This window comes from Eurytemora carolleeae, unplaced genomic scaffold, assembly GCF_000591075.1.
Source record: "Eurytemora carolleeae unplaced genomic scaffold, Eaff_2.0 scaffold399, whole genome shotgun sequence".
NCBI classification, from domain to species: Eukaryota; Metazoa; Arthropoda; class Copepoda; order Calanoida; family Temoridae; genus Eurytemora; species Eurytemora carolleeae.
Window position 1 is genome coordinate 211,189 of NW_019396490.1, and position 21,545 is coordinate 232,733.

A 21,545-nucleotide genomic window follows, 5' to 3' on the forward strand; every position below is an offset into this window, starting at 1 on the left:
TTTTTTAGATTATTAATTAACGACGACATAAAATGTAAAAATATTCTACAATAAACTACAGACGTCATGTTTAGGAACATTTTGAGAAAATAAAAATTAATCTTATCATCGAAAATAAGTAATCATGTTCAATTATTAGTTTCTATTATCTCATTATTCTAGTTTCTCGTTATTCACAAAGATGTTCGCAGATTCTCTATAACTATTATTGAAAAGACGACATATAAAGAATTTGAAGAAATCTGCGAATAAATTCAAAGAAAATTAAAAATTCAATATAATAATGAAAACGAAATTATCGATTTTAGCATTGATTTATTGACAAATTTCTTTTGTGAAATATGTTCCTAGCCATCTAATTAGATTACTGTATAATTTTTACTTTATTTTTCGTTGTTGTTATTTAATAATTTAAAAAAAACTAATTCTGAAAGCGTATCCACCCCCAAATCAGGAGTTTTGAAGGTCGAATTTGCTCTCAAACTCAGGATTTACAGATCTTTATAAAGTGAAATATGTCTCAAATGAATCCTAAAGAAGTTTTCGACAACACTGCATACTCAGTTCAATTCCTTACATAGCCGGTCACTCTTTTTAAATAATGAAAAATAGCAGTATATACTGCAATCAAACATATTTGGTAAAATTGATAATTCCGATGAATTGTTCATTTCTTAGATAGATATTTGTCTGATGTACTTCTGCATGAAATTTACAGATCAAACTTGTAAACATTTACTTTTAAATTTTCTTCTTTTTACGTTTTATTTTTTTATTTTGTTCACACCACTTTTCCGTTTTTGGGTAAAATAAGATACAAGACGCAAATATGTAATGAAGATATAGATTAGACAGTTCATTCATTATCCCCTCCCCCACTTGAACTGGTTTGAAGGTCAAGCTCCCCCTAAAACTGAGGAGAACTTCTGCATTGCGAAAGTTAACTTGCAGAATTTGAATGCCGCCAACCCTTCTAAATTTACGCGGCATTGTTCGTGAAACCATCCGCCATGTTTTGAATTTATAATTTTATGCTTTTTCTTTCCTTTTTAAACTTAATCCGACTTTTTAATAATTTTACACAGTTTATAGTAGTAAATTTTGCAAAAATTTCATTTTTGTATGAAGATATGAATATTCTCTTCAAACAGGCTTAAACTATAATTTGTCATGTTTTAGAAGCACAGCTATAATAGAGAACGGCGGAGGAATACTAAGAAATATTAGCTCTTACATTGCAACTTCCCAGCAAGGAGAGGAATACAGGTATACATTGCAACCTCTCAACAAATATTTTAAAGTTTTTAAAAATTGCAAGCATGATTGCATGAATAAATTGCTCAAAAGGTAGAATTTTATTTAGTTTTTGAGAATAAATTTTCTTTTAACATATTATGTTTGATTTGGTTGAACCTTGAACTCTGGCAATCCAATACAAACAACCTTCCTGAACCCAGGCCAACTAGTGATACATCATCGTTCATTTTATCAGAACATTCTCACTCTATATCATACAACAAGATTCAGTTTTATCCTTTCTATTTTTTTTTCATTTTTTGCTTGAACCTTGGAGAAAACTTTTTCCAGAAGTTTCATGTTTTCGCAAATATATTTGAATAAATAGATTTTTACTGAGAAAAAATGATCCTTAAGACTATTTCTTATTATTAATTCATTCTTTATTGTTGAAAATAATAATATTTTTGTAAATTTTCTGTAAATTTCCTTTTCTCAAATAATCTTGTTTTCTGGTAAATTAATTAATTGGTATTAATTATTATTATTATGTTGTATTTTCAATTTGTTTAAGTGAAAACAGAATTGCTTTGAATGAAATCCAGTTAAATACTCTGTGTCCTAATTTAATGAATTTGAGCCGCGTCTTAAATCCGCCAAAACCGGTTTCAATTAAGCGCCGGCTTAAATTTTAAAACAATGAATACGATTTTAAGAGGAACCAACCATATTTGAGCCGTGGCTGAAATTTAAGCCGCGGCTCAAATTCTTTAAATTTGGCCTCTGAAGATATATTTTTTTCATTTGTTTTACCTAAAATCACTTAAATGTTGGTCAATTGTCAATATCTAATAAATTTTTTTTTTAAATTCGATTTTTAAAGATCATCTACATTTTTTGTTATTAAAGCGTGGATGAATTATGTAAATTGTAGGAGGAGTATTTTTGTTTTTTGTATTTATTGATCCCTTTTCTATTTACTCCAGTCTACAGAGTAAATGGAAAAGGATTATTTTGATTAAGACAAGGTCACGAAAAAAAGAAATGAGATACTACATTCCCACCTCTACACACGGGTGTTATAAATGGTGTTCTATATCGGTCCCTGGTCTACTGCAAGGACAAGAACATAAGATTAACTGCTTCTATACCTGACCATTATCCATCCTAGCGCATATTCTTCTTTTCTTATTCAACTTTATTGCCCTGCAAGGGTAAACCCATATTTCAACCTCATGTAGGCCTTAACGTTAAAGGGACTGTTATTGCTATTTAAAGTGACCCTTCATGAACACGCTTACCTGGGGAAGGAGAGTGAGGTTAGCCCAATCACCTAGATCTGGATCAAGGTTAAAGGGGGGAAACTCACCAAAGGGTTTGCCTAGATAGAGTTGTAAGAAGTTGTTTAACTCATAGACGTGCTGTCTATAACCTAAACAACAATTTAAAAAAAATACATTAATCCCCTGTAAACCGTTTTATGATTTAAAAAATCATAAAATCTAAGGTATCGTTGTTTTTTTAAGCATAAAAAGTGACTTCTACCAACAATTTCTCTAATTGGGGTTTTTAGTTTAAATCGGACATATCACTTAAAATTGCGTACAGTACCGTTTGGGATTAAAATTGCGTACAGTACCGGTTAGGATTAAAATTGCGTACAGTACCGTTTTGGAAAAATTTTCGGGACAAATGGAGGAAAGTCAAAATTGGGCATAAACTTTTTTTAATTCTTTTTCAAAATTATAATATCAGATATTCCCCCCCCCCTTCCTGGCATTAGATGTATTCTATTTGATGGCTTATGCCTGGTTTGAATACTGAGTCTGCTTGTTTAGAATCCTCTTTATCTTGATTGATTTATCCTAGGTTAACAGTACTTCACACAAAGGATAACTAGATATGAATGTATTACTTCACACATAGGATAACTAGATATGAATGTATTACTTCACACATAGGATAACTAGATATGAATTTATTACTTCACACATAGGATAACTAGATATGAATTTATTACTTCACACATAGGATAACTAGATATGAATTTATTACTTCACACATAGGATAACTAGATATGAATTTATTACTTCACACATAGGATAACTAGATATGAATTTATTACTTCACACATAGGATAACTAGATATGAATTTATTACTTCACACATAGGATAACTAGATATGAATGTATTACTTCACACATAGGATAACTAGATATGAATGTATTACTTAAAGAGAATGTAGACGTAATTTCTATTGATCTTTTTATAGGATTACATGTCCAATTCACAACGGTATCCTCATTACCTTTATCTTACAATGAGGAAGAGTTGGTTTGTTTTTATATTTTAAAATTCTTACAATTTTATTTTTTGATTAGTTTTGGGATTTTTGAATAGAACCACAATTGAAAGTAATTCATTTCAGCTAGAAAAAAGCAAATCTCATTCTTACCGCGCGTTGTGAATCAGATAAGCCACCCTGTAAGTACTTGAAATTAAGTTAAGATTTCGTTTAGGTAACTAGGTAACTAACAGTTCAAAAATATTGGTGTTATATTTTTCAGTTTTAATAAATAATATTTTAGAAAAATTCTCCGAGAGGAGGAATGTCTCTCCCTCCTTCTCTCCCAACTCCGTTCCCCTTCCCTCACCATTGTCTCCAATGCTTGCGGGACCTTATGGAACTTCTCCGCCAGGAATAAGGAAGACCAGGAGAAACTCTGGGAGCTAGGAGCAGTTCCTATGCTCCAATCTCTGACTAATTCTAAACATAAAACCATCTCTACATGTAGTCTTGCTGCACTCAAGAATCTTTACACAGCCAGACCAACAGGTACAGTCAGTAGAGATTGGGATTTTTTTTTTTTACTTTTTAGAGGTTCAACTCTAAAATCATCGAGATTGTTACTATGTGCAAAGTTTTTATTTTTCATTAAAGATAAGGCCAAAACAAAAAATGATTGACTAAATCGTTTTGTTTATATTTCAGTAAAAAATGCATTTTTCAATAAGATAAACATCTCAGATTCTTTAGTATTTCTAAAATACCTTAAAACATACAAAACTATCACCATCTCTTACAATGAATACACGGTTTATTATTACACACTTTGTACTGGATTATTTGAAAATCATTTTTCCTTATTGTAATATTCCTCAAACCTGAGTTTTATTTGTACTTTCTGTTCTTTTCCAAACTTTAGTTTAGTAACAAATCATACTGTTCATTTAGTTGTTGAACAAGTTAATCCTCTTTGCTGGTTTCCTACTCTAAAGTGCTACTTGAGAACTGTTTGGATTTTATCTAAGTTCTCTCCTCATTTAGGGAATCAACTTAGATCCTCTGTATTTCACATTATGTCTGAAAGATCAGAGAGAAAAGACAAAATATTGTGAAAAAACTAAGACCATGGTTAAAGAAAAGTGCAGCCGGGTTTACTTGTAAAAAACTGAGACCATGGTTAAAGAAAAGTGCAGCCTGGTTTACTTGTAAAAAACTAAGACCATTGTTAAAGAAAAGTGCAGCCGGGTTTACTTGTAAAAAACTGAGACCATGGTTAAAGAAAAGTGCAGCCGGGTTTACTTGTGAAAAACTAAGACCATGGTTAAAGAAAAGTGCAGCCGGGTTTACTTGTACAAAACTAAGACCATGGTTAAAGAAAAGTGCAGCCGGGTTTACTTGTAAAAAAACTAAGACCATGGTTACAGAAAAGTGCAGCCGGGTTTACTTGTAAAAAATTAAGTCCTAAAGGAAAACTGCAGTGCTCAGGATCCTTTTCATTTTGATGCGGATCCGGATTCAGAACCACACTGCTGAAAATTAACCATTGATCTGCTTCTTGCGTCTTTTTTAAAGATATGTTTTTAACCGTAATTGGCAGGGTTCCCCAAATTTTGTATCTTTTCTTGAGCAGCCAAAAGACATATTGTAGAAAAAAATCAAAGACATGAAAAAGTTTTTTGGTGTTATTTTTACTGATTTCGCTTCAAAAAGACTCTTTTATGCAGTACTTAGGCAGTCATACAGCTTTGGTTTTTTGCTAAAACATTTCTTAGGACTGTTAAGGAAAATTCACAAATTTTGGGATCCTGCCACAAACGGGTCGCAAAAAAACACAGAAGAAGCTTATTTAAGCCATGAAACTAAAGTTTCGTTTTATTTTAGATCTAAAAAAGTGCACTTGATTTCAACAATTTATTAAAAATGGATTTCCTCAAAATCCGGAAACCTAAGATAATAACTCAGTAGACTGCATATAAATATATTCCAAAGAAAAAATTTCAGTGTTTTGACTTGAAACCTGATGGTTCATATTCAGCAGTATAGGTCATGAACATTTCCTTAAAATTTACAGATTTTTCGAACATATGAAAATGTTCAAATGATTTCTTTCTTTTTTTGCTAATTTTTTATGCTAAAACATTCAGAGGTTATGAAATTTTTTTTATCGGTCATTAGTAAACAGTTGAGCATTGTGTTTTGAGATCAAAACATGAATTATTATCAGGTTTTAATGGTACTTTGTCCCTTGGATTCGGATCCGCATATTTTTGCGGATCCAGATCCTAAGCACTGAAGAAAGGAGCATAGAAAAGGGAATACAAAAGGGAATTGAAGACTATAAAAGTAATGGTTATCCAATGAAAGGAGAGGAAAATTTAGACAGCAATTAACCAGAACACTTAATTTTCTTTCTAGTGTTAATGTTTTATTTACTCCTAAGATTATAATCTTGTGTTCTCTTTCATCGCCATTATTTTAATCCTTTTTTTTAATTACAGGATTGTTCATGATGGTAAGCGGTGTTCCGGGCCAGCTGACCGCAAGAAAGGTCAAGAATCTTGTAGCCGACCTGGACGAGAAACTTTCCGATTGCGGCGGACGAGACGTTGAAGAGGGACGAGATTCCCCCGGGAACTCGGACGAGTCCGGAAGTGAGACGGAGGAGAGACAAGTTTCTGTTCCTAGATCTGACTCTAGGAACAGCGTGAGTTCTGTCCCTAGTGTAACCTCCCACTATAGTGAGGGTCGGGACCGGAGCTCGGCCTCGCCTGAACGGAAAGGAGAGAAAGTTTTTTTCTCCGGAGCTGCGTTCTCAAACCTCACAAGGTCTGGATACAACACAGATAACTCTAGACACAGTGATAAACAATCCGGGTACACTTCAGACTCCCCTCCACCCCTGCCTAAACGAGGAGAAGGAGGAGGGTTCAAGGGAGGACTCTCTGCTGAAGGAAGGTTTGACGGGAACTACAAGAGTTACATGAAACAGTTTAGTGATCCCAACCCAAGACAAGGTTCCCCGCTCCGAGATAACTATGTAGAAAGTGACGGTGAAAGAGTGATGTCTCCTACCAAGCTAAACCTTGCCGTCACAGTTCTCTCCCCTGGCAGCATTCCACTTGATTTATCCAAGAAGAAACCTGCATTTACAGATGAAGCAGAACTTTGTGAAGAGAAACCTACAGATTACAGTTTAAGGTTTCAGGAATCCGAGGATTTGGATTTAATTGCCAATAAAGCCGGGGACAAATCAGAACAACTTTTCGATGATTCTGTAAAAACCTACTACACAGAGGGAACTCCGATGGATACTCCTTATGTATTTTCTACAGCAACATCTATGTCAGATCTAAGAGAGCCCGCTATCCTTGAGGAGGAAGAAGAGGAAGAGGAGACTGAGAAGCAGGGAGACTCTACAACAGCGTATGCCGTTGAAGGAACTCCAATAACGTTCTCAAGGGCTGAATCCTTGAGTTCTCTGGAGTCTGGAGAGGTGGATGGAGTTGGGGAAGGAACTAAACTCTCTGCTATCCCTGAGAATGGAGAGGAGAAGGGGATGCAGGAAACAGAAGGATCCTCAGAGAAGGATAGAGGCCATACTCCGCCCCCACCAAAGGATCACAAGACTGTGACTTTCCGTGGCGGAGACAACTCCAATGCAAATGATACTCCTTTACTGTTTAGTCGGGCCAGCTCTGTTGCCAGTCTGGATAGCTTCGACCAACAATCCATTCCTGACGGATACTCATCTTGCGACTTTAGTCGCGCCACATCAGGGCGAGTTTCCCCATCAGACCTCCCAGACTCACCTAGCCAAACAATGCCGAGTTCTCCACGGAGAATGCATACTGCTCCTCCCCGACCTAACAAGAACACTAAACCTCCTTTAGCTCCAAAAATGGGTAAACCCATGTTTGCTGACGAAGTTCACGCTTTTAATGAGGAGGGAACTCCTGCTAACTTCTCCACTAGAACAAGCCTTTCTGGGCTTTGTCTGGACGAGGAGGAGGAGGAAGGAGTGGCGAGGAGAAACTCTGGAGAGAAGGTAAAGACAGCTTGGCCAGAGAATAGGCATGACGAATCAATTCCCTCTGAGGAGGAAGATATCTATGCGGACTCGGAAAGTTTGTTGGACCAGATAATTAGCTCCGGAATGCCAAATTCTAAGAGTGAAAAGTCTAAACAATCAAAACTTCCACATCGAATGAAGCCTGTTGAAACTATTTTAAATGAAAGTGGCGGAGGTTCCGACGATTCCGTTTGTTCTGCAGAAAGTACAGATATCCTCCAAGCCTGCATTGAGTTTGGAATGCCTTCCAAAACCAAGACATCAAACCCGGTTTCTAAAATTGCAGAGTTTGCCAATAAATCCAATGTAAAGCCTGCATTAGGTCCAAGACAGGCGGGAGAGGGAGCCCCTGCTATTGATCTTAACCAGAAATCTAGGAAACAAATTCCACAAAAATCCGCTAAACTTCCCGAAAAGAGGGGCGCCACTGCCCCACCTCCCCCTGAGCGACGAGGCTCCCACCTCTCCCATCCTTGTGTTGCCGCTGCTGCAGCTTGTACCGCCGACCTCAACCGAGAACCAATCAGAGAACAAGAAAGTACATTCAGGTATACATTACATATAATATATAAAACAGATAAATGTATTCCGCTATTATAAATGTCTACTTACCTTTATGTAAATGTCATATTATTCTAATGTTACTGCAATATCTAAAAGTTCTACCGCAATTCAAATATGTTTGCACTTTCGACTACCAAGTTTTAAAAAATATTTTTCAACCTGAAGTTTAATTAGTTTCTCTATAGTGTTCTATTGTATTCCTTTTGCCAGAATGTATAATACGGGCAGCTGAGGATACATTTTGGGAAACTTAGAACTAAAATGCATCGATTAAAAACCCTAAGGGCTAAACTATGTTAAGAAGTAGAAAGGCCCTAACAACAGTAAATATATAAACATGCAAAGTTTAAGTTCTTTAAGTTTTTTTTAATTGAAAACCTCTTAGGTTTTTTTCACGGCAAGCAGCTGTTATATCTCAGTGGACCCTAGATATTTTTTAGGAAATTTCTAAGACCTCTCCCTAGCAAATTTTAGGTTTTACTATAACAAATTTTTATTCGGGCTACTGTTCATTCTATAAAAATAATTTGTACTTTTAAAAAAGTTTGAAGTGAAGTTCAGGGTCCAAATTAGAGAAGAACTTTGGTAGATAGTGGGCCCTGGAGTAATCAGAAATGAGATATTGTAGCTAAAATCTTGTGATCATAGCATTTTCTTCAAAGAGTAGGTAGCATCAAAGGCGCCTTGTTTTCAAATTCCAAAATGTGGTCTGCCGTTTTTGTACCTTAAGAATAAACCAAGATATTGAGAAATTTGATTAAAATTCAAAATATTAAATATCAGCAAGGTTGTTTAAATCTTTAGTATCTCCAACAACTTTTATAATTCGAAGAAGGAGGCAAAATCTTATCAAGTTTTAAAGACTTGCAATGTTTTTCTATACTCCTTTGACATCTATTAACTTTACGAAAACCAAAGACAAATTGTAAGTCCCAGGGTCCAATGTCTAACGTACTGCATAACACCCCAGCGAAAAAATTACATCAAACCTTTACTATAATACATCCATCTATTATATATCCATGGTTTTTTTCTCATCTGTTATATCCAATTGATCCAATTGTATCTCCAGTTTTCGTGTTGTTTTCTTCAACATTTGAAGGATTAATATTGAACCCCCCCCCCCCCCCTCCTAATTCAAGGTTTGTTGTGTTTCTAGCAACTGTAAACTATATTTAAAAGAATTTGTTCATTTGTTCTCAATTAGATTTTTTATGGGATGCAAGCAATTATGTTTGGCTCAAATGGGTAGCATGAAGTAGGTTGGTTCATTGTATTAGTGAAGGATCCTAGGAGGTTCATTTCCATGGAGTTTTTAAATATTTGTGAAATAGCATGGTAGAATTCAGATAGTTATAGATATTCAATGATATAAAGTTATTGGAGAATATTCATCAAATAATCTTTTAAGAAAATCATATTAATAATTGTCATTCAATTCAAACTTACACAAATAATTTTTAAACATTTTATTTAAAGTTCTAATAACACTTCTTTCAATGTTACAATTCAGGATATTTCTGAATTTTAAAAATCAAAATAGAAATGAGAAATTTTAGTTTTAGTTGAAACTTGGAAACCGACCTCTTTCTCAATGTTTGAGAAGTAAGACTGAGATAAGAGTGTTGAAAACTAAAAATGGAAATGACATTCTAATTGTTATGTATGGAGTAGACAAACTTAAACTTTTACTTCATACCTGAGTTAAATTTATATGTTTAATCTAATTTTTTTAATTGATGGTACGCTTTTGTAATTTCAAAAATGTGTGAAACAATTTCAGAAATTAATAGTTCCTATATAAATACAAATTACCGAGTTTTATTATTAAAAGAAAATACGACGAAAAGTGTTGAAATAATTTAATTTCAAGACTGATTTAGGTATGAGGGTAGCGAGGAACTTCGAAGCTATAGAGTTGAGGATACTCCAATCAATTTCTCTGCTGCAACCTCCATTTCTGACCTCTTCGAGGAGGAGTCATCCTCCAGGCTTAGTGTTGACTCAAACGATGGTCTGCTGGAGCACAAACGTAATCGCAGGTATGCCTAGCACTCTGAGTTTTGTTAGGATCCTAGAGTGGGACCCATAAACTACATCCTAGAGTGGGACCCATAAACTACAGTCGTCTTCCTATTCTAGAGTTGTATGGGGCTCACTGTAGAGTGTAGAATACTTGATTCTGAAATTGGATTAAACAAAAAGATGAGATATGGTTTGGCTTTATATTTCCTTTAATTCCAACTACAATGGTACTAAAGGGGGGGGGTCTATGTGGAGTGAAAGAGGAAGAGGAGTATCATAAATAATAAGAAAAGTTATACTGCAGAACATGGTCTAGGTATTCTCACTTCTAGTTGTATCTAAACATTCAACATTAAATATATGAACCACAAAATATTTATCTAAAACTTGATTTTTCAGAGGGAACGGTCCACGTTCACGTCTTGCATCTGAGGGCCGCGGAGTAGGTTCCCCTCAAGGGGGTGAGACCCCCCTCCACTACGCTACCGAGGACACCCCTGCTGTGTTCAGCAGGAATGACTCCCTCAGCTCACTGGAGTATGAAGATCAGAATTTACAAAAAGGTCAGAATCTTACTTAAGTTTAGTTGATGATAAACTATTATTTTCTTTTATTTCCGGATGTTATTTCCGGGAGAAGTCGATTTTGTGTAAAATTCTCTCAAGTTTAATAGTTGAAGATAAACTCGAACCAAGCTCTCTAAATCAAATATTCTAGGCCCACCTCCTTCTCAACCCAGCAAAGGTGGTAGTGATGGAACCTCCTCTTGGGGCGTGGCCTCATCAACTAGCTTCCAGTCACACCTGCCACGCCCTCTGACAGTAGGGCGGAGTGCCAGCTCTGGTAGTTCTACAGGAGTCCCGGATAAACCAAAGGATTCAAAACCGAATAAATCCTTTAACTCTTCTTTAAGTTCCTTGTCAATTGATTCCTTGAACAACACTAACGACGACGAAGAGAACTTGTTGGCCGACTGTATTTCCTCGGGAATGCCAAAATCTAAATCGGAGCATTTTGATCTTTCTGGAAAATTCAGGGCTAAAAAATCGCCGAGAAGGGAGAAATCCGCCAGTGCTGAACGAGAGAAAAGACGACCTGCATCTAAAAGTCCGCGAGGATCGAGACTTATTCCAGGTAAATTTGTTATCCTTTTTGAGCCTTTGATTCTCACATTATACATGATTTATAGTTCAGTTCTTATGCTATTTATGTATTTAAAGGCGTTGTGATACCGGAGCTCAAACTGAAACCACGAACCCCACCGAAATCTCGACCACAGAGCGGAGAAATGGAAAACTTTAATCTTAAATCCAGATCTGCCTCTCCCAACCTTGAATCAGAGATTAAACCAGATCAAAGAACTGAGCCAGAAAAACAGAAAGCCAAAGAATCAAAACCCGAGTCCCCGATTGTAAATTTCAATATGGAAGATGAACCTGAGGTTTTGCATCATTCTCCCATTCATGAGTCCGCCAGCAACCAGGTGGAGGAGATGACCTTGACCCTGACCCAGAGTAGGATATCTGATATGGAAGGGTTTAATTCTTCACTCATTTCTCGCGAAGCTGGAGTCGTTGCAGCTAGCTTTGATCTATCAGAGGTAAATAAATAGGCATTTAGAAAAACCCCCATTCATTACCAAGAAAAATGTTTTCTTTGAAGTGAAAGTTGATTTACTGACCTTCAATTTTTGGCTATAGTTTAAAAATTCAACATTTTTTCTGAAGTATTAAAAGTTGATGTTTCAGTATCCAAGTCTAACCGGCAGTATGTACAGCGAGGGCGGAGAAACCTTAAGTATGGTCCAACCTCCTTCTCTGATGCTGGAATCCCTCCCCTCCCTCAGCATGCCGTTCAACCCTCCTACGGTCACCAGGAGGACCTCCGACGTAAAGCTAGAGTGTAGACACACTTTAAGTGGGAAACTAGGATCTTCTGTCCCCTTGGCAGTTAGACGAGCACTAGGTTAGTTTAGATATATTTTAAAGGGACTTTAAGCTTAATATTAAGTGACCCTCTATTCAAAGATGTCAACGCCCGATTCACAACGGTGCCCTTAAAGTTTGTCTGATCTTGAATATCAATGTTTATAAGTGATTGTTCTCCATTGTGGCTTCTCTTCAAAAGCGACTTGTGGATTTCTACTGCATGGGAAAACATCTTAGGAAATATCAGATAAAACACTTATTAACATAAAAATATGAAAATTTCCTCCACATTATTGATGGATACCGTTGTAAATCGGGAATTGCCATCTTTGCATGTAGGGTCACTTGAAATTTCACCGAAGACTCCTAATTTTTTATTTGGTTATTATAGAAATACTTTTGTCAAGACAAATGAACAGTCAAAAGATTTTGAGTCCTAAATACAAAGTTGTTTTATCAAAAAGTATGGAAGTTAGTCAAGCAACATTGATATTTTAGAATTTTTTAAATTGTGCAATATTTGATTGTGTCGGTTGCATGCAAACAATATTGCATTTTTCAAATTCATCATTTTAAAATGCGGGCTAAGTAAAAATTGTCTAAAATTTTGAAATAAAAAATTTAAATATTGATTGTTATTTTCCTTGTCCAGGAGGTTCCGGGTCCCATGTCGGATCAGTGTCCCAGGAAGATTTGAGTTCTCTCTCGTCCTGCTATTCCAACCTGGATAATATTCGTCCTCCAACCATCATGGATGATATAGATATGGAGAACTCTATGGTGAGCGTAGCGAGTATATCATCTGAGGTTGCCGCCGCTCTGGCAGGCTCTGGAGGTTCAGATGATACATCGCACAGTATGACGAGTGAAGCAATATTAGATATTGTGCGTCCTGCTGGTGCGGCCGTCGAGGCGTTTACTCGTGAGAGAAGTATTTCCATGGGATACTCCCTGACCTCTTTATCCGGTGGTTTAGAGGCTATAGAGCCTCCAACCTGCTTGGAGGATGTAACCCTTGTCAACTCTAAAACTCTGGTCCCTGTAAATGGTGAAACCTTTGTTGTTGACGAGGCCGGAGACACCTGTGCCGATGTTACAGATGTATTTGACGAGGAATCTGTAATAGAACCAACATTAACTACAGGTAGTGATGCTGTAGACGGCGAGGTTCCCGAACTCCCAAGGGACTCCAGGCGTACAACACCAGCGCAATCTGGAGGAGAATCCAGTGTAGAAACTACGCCATTACCCGCCAGAAAACTGTCACCCAAGGAAAAAAGACAAATGGATCCTGAGAGGTATTTAACCTTCACTAAAAGTAATGAATCCACGCCCAGGATGGATTCATGTGAAACCTCGGGATATAAATCCCAGGAGACTAATCAAGGACGAGAACACAGATCCTCCCGTCAGCAGAGGTTGATTGATGAAACCAGATTCAAGACTAGAACAATCAGTAAGGAAGATTTAGTTTGTATACCAACCAACCCAGAGCAGGCTTCTCCTAAAACCTTAAAGCAGAGACGGGCGGAGGAGGCTGAAAGGTTTAAAACTCAGACAATTCATCCCTCCGACCTTCTTTCTCCCCAGGAGGTCGCTATCCTTGAATCGGAGGCTAGGCTTGTAGTTCAAACCATCACTGAGCAGAAAGCATCTGCTAGAAGTCGATCAACATCAGTAGATTTGCTGGAAGACAATAGGAGCAGGTATGATTACTTCTGTAAACTCATTAGTGCCAACATCGTTTTTGAAACCTAGAACTATAATTTTCTATAACTCTGGAGGTTTTTTTTTCAAAACAAAGCTCTTATAATTGTACTTACGTTTGATGAAAATGATTATGAACTATGGAGATAAGATTAGTTTTAAGGCCAAAATGGCTTAAATGTCAGAAATAGGTTTTAAAATTTAAAGTTTTCCTGTCTAAATCTGACTTAATTATAGAAAGTAAACGTTTTGTTTGTAAGAATAAAAGTTTCTACTGTCTAGTGATAAACTAAACTGAATAATGTATATATGTTTTATAGTGATATAATTTGACAGACAGATCTATTCTAAATTCCATTAAAACATCGACAAACTTTAGATTGAATGTTTGTTGGCAGCTTCGCTGTTGTATTGGGATTAAAATTGAGAAATGGATGTTTTGACACAAACAATTTGGAAAATTCGGAAAACATTTCAAAAATTATGAAAAGCTATGTTCTTTCCTTTTGTTTTTAATCTGATACATTTTGATTTTGTGTTTAGGAGTGCTAGTGTTGAGATCCTACGGGAGTTTGAGATGATGAGCATTGACTCTGACATGGGTAGTGTTGCTAGTAAAGAGAACCTCCTGGATATACAAGATGATCGTCTGGCTCCTGAAGGAGAAGAGAACACAGCTATCCCCAAACCTAGGATTTGTAAACCCTGGGAGTCGCGTATTGTGGCGGAAGATATTCCTGCCAAGGGTGTGAGAGGAAGGCGGAGGGTTTTGTACTCTCCGCCGATGAAAAGAGCGACGGTACCCCCCGCCATTCCTCCCAAACCAACTCAAAGCAAATCTCGAGCAAACAGTTCTCCTGTAACTTCTCCTAAACTGGTTCGAGGAACTAGAGCAATGGCGCTGAGACAAGCCAACGCTGCGGCTAAGAAGGAAACTGGTTTAAACTCACCTCCTCGGAGTTTGAACAATTCGGGAAGCTCGATAGGAAGTACTCGAAGTCCTAGCATAGGAAGCCCTAAGTCTAGAACCTCTGGATCTCGAGGTTCTAGGACTCAATCTCCGGCATCTGCGGAGAAACCAGCCTTTGTTCGACAAGGAACATTTACCAAAGACGAAGCCCCGAAGTCTAAAACGTCTGGAATCCCCCGGCAGTCTCCTCCGAACTCCAGTACCTCCAATACGGCCAATGCCTCCAACATTAGACAAGGTTCTAATGTCTCCCTCCGAGGAACAGGTGCGGGTCTAAACAGAACTCCTCCCAAAATTGCTCCAAAACCGAGTATGTTCCGGAGAGATGTAGTTCAACCTCTTCCTACTCCTAAACCAGTTGTTACTACAACTAAAACTCAGCAGCTACGTGAGAAGTCCCTGACAAGAGGAGGACTACGGTCCTCTAACTCTTCCACCTCGTCTGTTGCTTCCAAGACTTCAACTGTTTCCAAAACTTCAATTAGAACTTCCTCCTCCAGTCACAGTCTGAGGAGTGCAGCTGAAAATATTCCACGGAGAACTCCTTCAAGCTCAGAGATAGAGCGGAGAATAGGATACGGTTCACGGCCATTAAGTCCAACCTTAAGAACCATACCTGGTTCTAATATAGGACGACCCTTGAGTCCTCAAACTCGAGCTTTAAGTCCTGTGGCTAAACCAGCTAATTCCTCCCCAGAATTAAAGAAACCTGTGCCTAAGAAGGATGTTACAAGCAAGATTGCAAGTTTATGGAAGAAGGTTGAAGATTCTAAGAAACAGAAGAAAGATCCTGCGAAGGATAAACGAGTTTGGATCTCCAAGGGGAAGGTTCAGCAGGAGACAGAAGTCCCTCCTCCTCCTCCAGGCAGGCTCATCCGTAGCGGTACATATGAGAAACTTTCCGAACCCAACCCATCGACAGACTCCAAACAAACTGATCTCAAAGAAACCAAACCAAGGAGTAGGTCAAGACTGTCAATAAAACTTTCCAAATTCGGATTAAAAAGAAAGGGAAATACTGAGGATCAAGTGAACGGAAACACTCCGGTATCACCGGACGATCTCGGGAACAGTATCGCCTCCGAGATGAATTCTCCCAATGATGAAACCCTGTTGACTCCGGAAGAATTCCTCCAACAGTCAAGTCCAGTCGATCCTGAACCTGGTCGCAGTGAAAGCAGTGAAAGTATGTCTACAGGTCCAGATCATGATACAGATAGACGATCCCATCCTCCCTTTGCATACCCTTCCAATCCTGTTAAATCTGCAGTAGTAAAGCGCAACACATCCTATGTAAGTTCGCTTGGACGAAAAGCTGAGGGGATTCCCTCAGACGAGAGTGACGGAGAAAAGAAAAAAAAGAAGTTCAGTAACACCAGCTCTTCCGTTGTTACTCTTGTATAAATCTTGATACTAGAGATGTTATTATTATTTATGTTTTAAAGTTCAGGATATCCGGGTGTACAGTACTGCAGTACACCTGGTTGTGTATCCTGGTGTAAAATGTACAGGGTGTCCAGGTTTAGTGTCCTATTGGATTAAGACTAGTCAAGAAATAGTGCCAAACAACCCACCAGACCTGGACCCGTTAACTCAAGTATTGAATATTGCCTACAGTGATGACCTAACATATATTATATATAAACACAATACATACATATTATTATACCAACTCTCTTAAATATATTCATTGGTTAAAAAATTAAAGTTTTTTATTCTGTTTAGTGGTAGGTACTAGGTAGAAAGGATTAAGAAAAATGTCAATTTTGTGTAATCTTTCGAAGTCAATGATTAAGTGGGGCAATTATGTGAGACTTCTCTTAGTGACATCTCAAGTAGTTGAAATAAGTCGAAAGATTAGTATATACGTTTCTAATTTTTTCACAAAATTTCAACCTACTTTAAGATAGTATTATGCAAATAAGGTTTACGTTATCTTATTTTTTCGTTTAAAACTTTTACATCATGAATTTACACGCGTGACGGTATTATGAGTATCATAATCTACATATAAATTTAGCTTGTTTGTCTGTCTGTTTGTTTGTGTACAATAAACGGCTGAACCGATCAGGCTCAAATTTTCTGTGGAACTCACGTGCCCCCCCCCCCCCCCGGGGAAGGTTTATGGCAATCAAGACTTAAAACATGTAATCTTAAAATATTTTTATCTTAAATTATTTGATTTTGTAAACTTTTGAAAATGCGCTAAAAGATAATATGAAGTTCGCAAATTAAAAAAAATTATATTGTACAAAGAAAAGATGCTCACAGATAAAGTCACAATTAAAGGTTGAAAAAGATGATGGGCGCGAAGCCTAGTACACAATAGACGGACAGTTGTCGAAAAATATTAAATTTAACTCGAGGAAGACGACTTTCATTGTCAATCTCGTCTGAAAAATATATGTTTTCTTTTAGTTTTCATGTCGGTAGGATGTCAAGTTAGGATTTTAAATAAGATACTTTTTAAGAAATTTCAAACCCAATTTTCAATACCGTTGCTCTCCATTTGTTGTCGCTATGAGTTGAGATAAACGATTAAGAATTATTTTGAAAAATTTTCCCAAAAATGAAGACGACATTTAAAACTACTGTCTTTAGATTTTCGAAGTTAATGTAGGTCATGTATAAGGAACAAAATGCTTTAATCAAAAGTACTCCAATTCCCGTGGGAATTAAGAAGACATAAAAGATCGATTTTGATTTATCAATAAATTTTAAAAATCCTTTACTTAAGACTCTTGTGTATCAGCTCAGCGTAGGAGCTTTGGCATTTCAGAATTATTCAATAATGAATTGGGGAGTGTTGATTCAATCAGACTAGTATTCAGGTCTTACCTTGGGGGGATGGGTAAAAAAAAAAAAAAAAATGATCTGCTTGGGAGAGGGAGGTGTCTGGCAATCCTGGCTGAAGCTTGGTTGACAGCCTGCCATGAGGACTAATCTCCTGTTGTAAATAATAGATTTAAATAATCAGCTCTAATTAATCAATTAATCAATAATATCAGAAATAGATTTAACGGATTCATACTGGACTTATGAAGCGAAATGCACTAGTCCAGGCGCTGTTTGTGTGCAGTGCAGTGGGGAGGTGACTTCCTTCACTGGCCTAGACCTCGATGTCTCGATCACACTAGACTTATGTCATAATCGGATATACATTAATTTTCACCCTTTGGTGGTTATTTTTGATGGGGTCTCGGCCTTGATTTCCACGGAATGATGGTTGATCTTTTATTTATTTATATATTTTATATAAAACCATGTAGCGCTCTCAGCGCTCTTTAAAGTTTCTGACGAAGAAATTGTATATTTGGTATTTACACAATTTGATTTCTGTAAAACATTGAAATTTTGACAAATTTCTTATCAAGTTCAACAATGTGAAGGGTTTAACAAGGCAGACCACATTTTGGAAATCCATGAACTATGATATAAAGTTTTCAACTATTTTAAACTGGGATAGCTTATTGTGTTCAGCGACAAAAATCGTCGCATAATTCACTTGTTTTCCTTTTTGTAGTTGTACAATAGGTGGCAACAGAGAAATGGATCAATTATACACGACGATACAAGTGTCACATAACAAGAAAAACTAAATAAACTCACATTAGTTGACATGTTTTCCAAGATACGTCAGTGTAGAAAACTGTGAAATAGGAAGACGACATTTTAGAAGCATTACTTGTTTTGAATGTTGTTATTAAGCATATAATTTTTTACCAGTAGCTTATAAATCAACTTATTTCGTAAAATGAGGCGAAAAATTAAACTGCAATGTTGCAAAGGGCACAAATGTTGTGTTTAATTGCATTGGAATATTTTAGAAAATTTAGACTAAAGTTATGACTTAACTGTGCAGTGTAAACATACCCATTTAATTTAATAAGTGATCCAATATGTTGCTTGTAAAATTATTTGCTTTGTAACAAGATTTAATACACCTAATTAATAATTATTGTTTTAATGTCGTCTTTCTATTCCACAGTTTTCTGATTTTAAGAATAGGTAATTCCGTAATGAAAAAAAATTAAAGAAAAATACACCAAGAAAAAAATTAATTTATTGTGGTTTCTCTATTAAATAATTTTTTGATTGCAGAGACATTATAAAGGACATTGTAATTTGTAAAATCACTTTTCAAGATAGAAATACGACGGCGATGTTTCTATTATTGTTACACAGCAGAGTAGCATGTGTACAGTGTAGATGGGGGGTCACGTTAAATTACAATTAATCATACCTTTAGCATTCTTGTTTTTTTACAATACATAGTTACCCACAAAGGATGAGATTTAAAGGTCTTTATTTCTGCCTTTACTCTACTTAAATAATATTCCTTAAAGGGAGTGTTCGAAAAAATTTAAAGGTGTATATTTCACTCACAATCTTTTTATTTTTTATTTACGATGTACTTTTGACACATGTCTCTAGCTCTCGAAATATTTCAATAATTCAATTCAGGATCTGCCTATTATACCCCCGTTCTTTTTTAACGAACACTCCCTTTAACTTCTCCAAAGAATTTTTTCAATCGTACTACCTGCACATGATGAACAATAATAATATATATATATAAATTTCATTTGTCAGCCATTTTATGCTGGGAGGAAAACCACGCTAATAAATCATTTAAAGTAGGATAAAGATGTTCTTAATGGAGTTATTCTGCTAGTTTCTTTACCCCCTGGACTCCAGTACAATAACTAGACTAGGAGGTGGCAGACGGTTTAGGTCCTGGGGCGCCATATTGGATTTGTCACATGGTTCGGTCAAAGAAAATACTTCCGGTTTCTAAATATTAATCATACAGAGAGAAATCTATTCACTCATTTTTCAATATTTAATGTTCTAAATAAATGAATGAATGTTTACAATTCAATAACTGCATTACATAATGATTTTTAAGAAATGTAACTAAACTAGGCATTCCGGGCGCTTTGCGCCCATCTTCTATTTTAACTTTTCATTGTGGCTCTATCTCTTTGTAAAACAAAAAAATTTCCTGGATTTAATCAAATGTTTTCGTGGATTTTCAAAATTTTCCAAATCAACATTTTGGATACAGATTTTTGTAATTTTGAGCATCCATAAACCTTCCTCGGGATCATGTGAGTTGCCTCAAAAATCTTTGGCCCGATCGATTCAGCAGTTTTGGCGTTTATTGCATACAAACGGACAGACAAGCAAAGTATATAAATAAAAGTAAAGGTATAAAAGAAATCACCAGAAAGGGAAGAACCTGATAAAAACCAAGAAAATGATCCAAAATCTTTACTTCGGAGCAAAGTAAATGAATAATTTTGCAAGCTGGAGTGCTGCAGATGTGGAGAATAAAAGAAGTCATTTTTTCTAAAATCACTCTGGACTGTTACAGGCAAGACACATGTTTGTTCGGTTGATCGTGTCCAAAGTGGCTCCGTCCATCCAAAATGGAGAGCAGAACTTTGTTTCTTCAGGGAAAGGAAGAATATGTTGAGCACATAACATATTTTAACAAAATTTTAGAACTGCGAGATGTGTAGTGTACCTTCATATTATTTGACATCTTTTTCGCATAACCGGTGTATATTTGAATATCCGAGCTGGGCCAACGTTAGCGGTGCTAGTTTGGACTGTACCCCCAATTTACAATACAAAAGCGGTGGACCTGCGTAGTGCGTTTGCTTATTATCATTCTTTAAAGAGACGCAATGATGGTGCACGCACAACGAGGATTCAGATTCAGGATGCACATTAAAGGATCGGCGTTTACATCTATAAAATGAAGACGATTGTTCTATTTAAGTTTTGATTTAACAAGCTTTTATCAAATTAAAAGCAAGTAAACAAAGAGAAGCTCTTAATTGACAGCTTCTCTTTGTTTACATGTTTTGTATATCCATGCTGTTTGAAAGCTTGGTATGAATAAAAAATTTAAATCAAAAGTGTTCTTCATTGTATTGATACGTACGACGACGGCTGTAGGATGGTGCAGTTTTTTGAGGGAAATATATACAACTTCGAGTAATAATAATACTTTTTATTGATTATTTTAGAATCTTCCGAAACCAATATTAATAATTAAAATATATATTATCATAATTAAGGAAATGGGTAACGTCCTATTTTAAGGGTAGTACAGATATTGGAAGTACAATCTACATAAAATCTAATTTCACAATTCATGAAAATAATGACTTGAATATATATTTTGATATCATAATTAGAGAAATAAACGCATTGATTTTTATAAATTTAATATCATAATTAGATAAATATACACGTTGATATTTTATATATTTTGATATCATAATTAGAGAAATATACACGTTGATTTTTTATATATTTTGATATCATGATTAGAGCAATATACACGTTGATTTTTATATATTTTGATATCATAATTAGAGAAATATAAACGTTGATATTTATATATTTTGATAGAATAATTAGAGATATATACACGTTGATTTTTCTTAAACAAAAGAATAATATCTCTTTTGTTATAAAATTTTTAAAAACACGAAACCTCTCACTTTACTCCTCTCTACCCTGAGTTCTCCTGTACTCCTCTCTACCCTGAGTTCTCCTGTACTCCTCTCTACCCTGAGTTCTCCTGTACTCCCCTCTACCCTGGGTTCTCCTGTAGTCCTCTCTACCCTGGGTTCTCCTGTAGTCCTCTCTACCCTGAGTTCTCCTGTACTCCTCTCTACCCTGAGTTCTCCTGTACTCCTCTCTACCCTGAGTTCTCCTGTACTCCTCTCTACCCTGAGTTCT

At 36.2% G+C, this 21,545-nt stretch overlaps 1 protein-coding gene across 1 annotated transcript in view; it reads left to right on the forward strand.

Annotated features, from left to right (window-relative positions):
- The window catches only part of LOC111704252 (adenomatous polyposis coli protein), a 29,352-nt gene extending 12,864 nt beyond the window's left edge, over positions 1–16,488 (forward strand). The window contains exons 10-19 of the mRNA XM_023476437.1: positions 1,180–1,266; positions 3,825–4,072; positions 6,022–8,140; positions 10,040–10,198; positions 10,581–10,744; positions 10,899–11,315; positions 11,402–11,781; positions 11,930–12,146; positions 12,762–13,815; positions 14,360–16,488. Of these exons, the coding sequence (XP_023332205.1) occupies positions 1,180–1,266; positions 3,825–4,072; positions 6,022–8,140; positions 10,040–10,198; positions 10,581–10,744; positions 10,899–11,315; positions 11,402–11,781; positions 11,930–12,146; positions 12,762–13,815; positions 14,360–16,190 (6,676 nt within the window). The 3' untranslated portion in view covers positions 16,191–16,488. The remainder of the gene's footprint in view (positions 1–1,179; positions 1,267–3,824; positions 4,073–6,021; positions 8,141–10,039; positions 10,199–10,580; positions 10,745–10,898; positions 11,316–11,401; positions 11,782–11,929; positions 12,147–12,761; positions 13,816–14,359) is intronic.
- The last annotated feature ends 5,057 nt before the right edge of the window (positions 16,489–21,545 follow it).